Consider the following 5,055-nt stretch of genomic DNA (forward strand, 5'->3'; position numbering starts at 1 on the left):
GGAGCATCTTAGTGGTGCATGGTAGCTCCCCAGCTCTGAGTTTATCTCACTGAGTGCCAGGGCATGGTTATCATCTGTGGGAGAAGATAAGAGGTCTCAGGGAGCTGATGGATTCATTCTTATCTGAAAGGCAGTGGCAGATGACTTCACCTCCTCAGTTGCACTCAAAGATCCTGCTAGTCCTATTCTAGGGTCTTCGTTTTCTTCCCTTGGGGGGGGGGGTGGAAGCTGTGAAAATCTGTTTTTTCTGAAGCCTTGTGCTGAGGTTTCATAGGGATGATGCTTCTGCAGATAAATCCAAGTCACACTCTGCCCTTCGCTGAGAGATCTGTGATACCTACTCAGCATCCCAGTGTTAGGTATGAGGTCTGTGTGTGGGTGAAGTGTACCAGAATGGGTGTTTTTAACATTCAGAAAAAGACTAGAGAGTCTCCTCAGGTTTTCTTTCTGAGAGGTTTTGTTTATTCATCACAAATAAAGGGGATTTTTTTTACATGGAAAGGCTTAATTCTGTTTGGTTTCAGCAGTAATGTTGTAAGAGTGAGGATTTGCTCCATTGTATGGAAATCTGATGACTCAAGCCAGGTGCCACTGCCTTTAAAGAATTCCTTTAGACCTAAGTTGTAGTACTCTTTGTCCAAATAAATGTAGATTTCTCCCCAAATTCCTGTGGATAGGCCTGAGATTCCCCTGTATTTCACACCACCTGCCTTCCTCACTTCAAGGCTCCCAGTCTGCATTTGACCCCCCACAACTGTGTGGTGTTCCTGTTTAAGGAGACTGTCTCACTTGCATCACTGAGGTAGCAGGTTTATCTCAGCTCCCTGCCTTGAGAGCCATATCTGGAATCTGAAGGTCAGGTTTTCTGTATAGTTTTCCACTCTTTCACCCCACATTAAGCTCTGCATTTCAACATGGCTATGGTGGGAGAGAAATCTCTGGAAAAACAGCCAGAAAAGCCCTTTCCTTAAAGGTAAACGTGCTTGCGAGTGTCTTTGCAGCCAAAGCAGTAACCACACTCTGTGTTTAATCTGCTCTGGCTCAAAGGATGAGCACATTCTGTGAGGCAAGGCCCAGTGCTCCAGCTGGTTTTCCTTCCTGTGACAGCAGGAGTGTGACCTTGGGTAACTTCTGTTTCAGAACCAAGAGGACAGCACATCCAGCAATCCCTACGCGTTGTCAAACTCGGTAACGCCCCCCTTGCCCACCTTCGCCCGTGTCTCCAATGCCTATGGCTCCTACCAGGACTCTAACATCCCATTTCCACGGACCTCTGGAGCCAGGTTCTGTGGTGCAGGTTAGCCCCATCGCTGATACATTACAACAGCTACCTGGGGAATGGCCCTTTTAATATCTTGGGGAACACTTGCCTCTGAACAAAAGGAGGCTTTAGTCACTGCCATGCAACGAGTGAGAAATGGTATTAAAGTAGTGATGTTGTGATAAGTTTATAGATAACGAGACTAGTTAGCAACTGTTTGCAGTTAGTGTTGCGTGTAGGATTTTAAGATTTGGAAATCCAGGAGTAGTTGAAGAGTTTGGCATGCCAGAGGCATTGACAGACCTTTTACAGAAGACTGGGAATAACTGTCTTCCTTGCCTAGTTCTTTCCTACCAGCACCAAACTGCTGGACATATTCTGGCTCTCAGTCTTCACAAAATTACTGTGATTTAGAGTTGAACTTACCCCTTGCTGAAGCCATATTCTTGTTACTAACCACTCTTTTCTCATTCTGCACCCTTTCTGTTGTCCAAAATAGGTTTCCCAAGGTCATTGGGAAACTTCATGTCCAGGTTTCCAGGAGAGCGTACGGTGCAAAAATCATCCTTAAAAACCAGGTTAAGGTCTGAGTAAGAGCTGTCAGGTTTCACTGAGCTGTTTCAGATGCAAGCCTACCTCCTCCAGACCTGACCACATCCCGATTTGAGCATGTTTTGAAAGCTGCTCTTCGTACTGCCCTCACCAAATTCCCAGCAAAAGTGAAACAGAGCCGTATCCATTGAATAGACTCAATGAAACATGCTAAGTCCTGAACCTCTTGCAAGAGCAGGAGGCTGAGGTGCTGTAACAAATGGGGTGTGGGGCTTGTGAGGGTGCTTTGGAGTTGGCTTCAGTTGGCTTGGATTATGCTTTTGAATGGAAGAGTCATACAAGCTGCAGCAGTTTCTCTGTGTAGCTAAACATCACCTCACTTGCCTCTGGAGTGTCAAAGTCCTTGACAGGTTCTGGTGAAGACTTGAAACATGAGTATGTATTTGTTCCTTTTATTTTACTGTCTTTAACATCTGTAAGCCACTTGAGCTGGTGCTTTTAAGAAAGTCATCTCAACAAAACCTGCTCTTTAATGGGTTTGCAGGGAGTAGATTTGGGTTGAGAAAATGGGATTGTCTGCTTGTAGTTTAAAAGCACTCAGGTTAGTGGATAGGCACTCAGCCCCTTGACTCTACCTTAAAGGAACAGGTTTCCCTGTGTAAACCACCCCTGGGTAATTTCCTTGCATGATCTTTATGCCATGTCCTGTCTCTTCAGGGTACCTGGTGTATTTCACGAGGCCCATGACCATGCACCGCGCAGTGTCCCCGACGGAGCCCACACCCAGGTGAGTACCCTGCCTTGCATTTTGAGGTGTGCCACTGACACGGGCAGGAAGGCAGGAGAGTATCATATCCAACACTGAAGCTACTGACCCTCAGAAAGCAGTGACCTCTAGTGTTAGCTGTGTCCTCGACACAGAGCCTGGTCCCTTGTATCACCGGTCCTCAGCAGAGGCTCCTTTCAACACACCTGAAACATTGCTAGCAGCTTAGTGGAGATGTCAGTGTGAGCCTCCAGGGCAATTTGGTGAGTGTAAGAGCTCCCAAAAGTGTATTCTCTTGTTTCTAGGTCCCTGTCAGCTTTATCAGCATACCACAGTGGCCTCATTACTCCAATGAAGATCCGCACAGAGACTCCAGGCAATCTGCGTTTGTACAGTGGGAGTCCAACACGCAGCGAGAAGGAGCAGGTCTCCATTAGCTCCTTCTACTACAAAGAGAGGGTAAGTCCTAGAACAAAAAGCCATTCCTAACACTTCAGCTTTTGTGACCTGTGTTCCTTTTATGTAGCTGTGAGCATTGCTGGTGACAGAACCTTTGTATTCCTCTGAAGAAGGCATCCTTTTACAGGCAGCTCTGTAAAAATGTCACATGGATTTATCTCCTATTAGTAATTTCTTTACTGATCCTCTCTAGCATTTGACCTACTTATTTTGCTATCTCTCAACACTGACCATCACAGCTTCCTTCAGTGCATTACACTGTCTCCCTTTGCATTACTTAGGGTTAAAATCTCACCCTTAAGAACTTGTAGGCTCCAGATAAGCACCTGGAGGCAACTCCGCTTTTCTCTGCACTCCCTGTTGCAAGTAACTGCAAAGGGTTGTGGCTCTCTGCAGCTTACTGACAACTTCTTCTGGATTATGGGTTGTATTTGGGTTATTTCTATTACAGATGTCTCTTTCAGGGATATGTGCCCCTTTGGACTGTTTTAAACAAAAATCATTCCTACATGATTCTCCAAAGATCTTCCAATCCATGTACTTCTGGTTGAGGTGTAGGTCTTGCTCTTGTTGCTGTTTACAAGCAAAGCTTTGCTGGGAGAGTGGGATTGTTTTCTTCTGGGATGTAGTGGGTGAAGAAGACCTGTTGGTAATTGCAGGGTGGCTGTAGGATAGTTCTGAAGCAGCTGAGGGCCCCGTGTGCCTGGAGCAGATGCTGTGGGATTAATTGGCCGTGCAGCTTGCTCAGAAACAAACTCTCAATGCTTCAGCAGGGGGTGAAGTGGCTTGTAAAAATACAGTAAGCTTCCACCGAGAGCCTGAGAATTTGAGTAGTTTCCCCACTGTCCATGTTGAGGGCACGTATCTACTGCAGCAATGGAGAGCTTCCAGGTACCCCAAGGAAAGCCAAGAGCTGTCTGCACTCTGCTGCAGCGGAGCTTGGGAACTCCTATCCCGGGAGCAGAGGAAGAGTCAGAGCTTTGAGCTCTCATCCTTCCTGGGCACTGCAAGAGGTCTGAATTTTCCACTAGTCCTGGACACGACAGCTGACCCCTCTGGGACTCTGTCCTGCTTACCTGATATGAGTTAGTCATTACACCTACCAGCCGTGGGGCGACCTCTCTCCCCATTGCAAGCTTTGCCTCCATACCCCAGAAGGCTCTCAGAGTCCTTGTGCTGGTTGTTTTTTTTTTCCCCACACAAACCTCTTTTTGGTGAGAAGAGAAGAAGGTGCTGCCTGGTACCAGAATTACAGCCTCTTCTAGTCTTTGCAGGAGAGTTTATTTAAAGAGCTACCTCTATCCTCTTCAGTGTGCTTGTCGCTGACACGCAGCTCTCTAAGGTGACAGACAAGGCTAAAAATAACATGTGGAAGCAGCTTGGTGCAATTTCATGTGACCTGTCTCCCCAGCCCTTGTATTGATGGCAAGAAGATTTTTGTCAGGGGGAAAAAAAAAATTCAAGAGAACAAAGTGTGCGTGTAGCCAGGTCTGCTGAATGCCAGCGAAAATTCCTGTGTTCCCCTTTCCCTGCCAAGCTATCTCCTCGCATGCTGGGTTGGAAGATACGTAAAGGCCCTAGCAGGGAACTAACTCGAATGTTCTTGCAGATTAAATAGTTTAAAAAAACAAAAAAAAACCCCAAAACCCACAAAATCCCTGTATCTCCCTTGAGCGAAGGTTTTCTGTTTCTTTAGGAGTTGATGTCATGATCAATGCTACATATTTTTATGTCATTTAATTGTGAGGATTTTCAAAAGCCCAGGCTCTATATAAAATCCAGTTAGCTCCTTGCTCTGAAACTTGGATTTTATATTTGCATTAAATAAAAACGGAAATGGTGTGTGTTAAACTCTCACGTTATATAACTTCCACCCCCAAAACTGAATTTGTCAGCGATAACCAGGTATTTAAATCCCATGTAGCAACCACTGGCATCGCTACCGTTAGCAGACAAATGGAATTTGCCCATTGCTAGACAGGAAATATGTCATGTTCCCATAACGACAGGAGAGCTG

The 5,055-nt window shown here is 45.9% G+C and overlaps 1 protein-coding gene across 1 annotated transcript in view; it reads left to right on the top strand.

The window, feature by feature from the left end:
• Positions 1-5,055, top strand: part of WDR59 (WD repeat domain 59) — a 45,968-nt gene that overhangs the window by 24,764 nt on the left and 16,149 nt on the right. The window contains exons 15-17 of the mRNA XM_010173181.2: positions 1,141-1,297; positions 2,531-2,600; positions 2,885-3,038. Coding sequence (XP_010171483.1) covers positions 1,141-1,297; positions 2,531-2,600; positions 2,885-3,038 — 381 coding nt within the window. The remainder of the gene's footprint in view (positions 1-1,140; positions 1,298-2,530; positions 2,601-2,884; positions 3,039-5,055) is intronic.

The sequence above is a fragment of the Antrostomus carolinensis genome, unplaced genomic scaffold (genome assembly GCF_000700745.2).
Source record: "Antrostomus carolinensis isolate BGI_N321 unplaced genomic scaffold, ASM70074v2 scaffold23478, whole genome shotgun sequence".
Classification (NCBI taxonomy): Eukaryota; Metazoa; Chordata; class Aves; order Caprimulgiformes; family Caprimulgidae; genus Antrostomus; species Antrostomus carolinensis.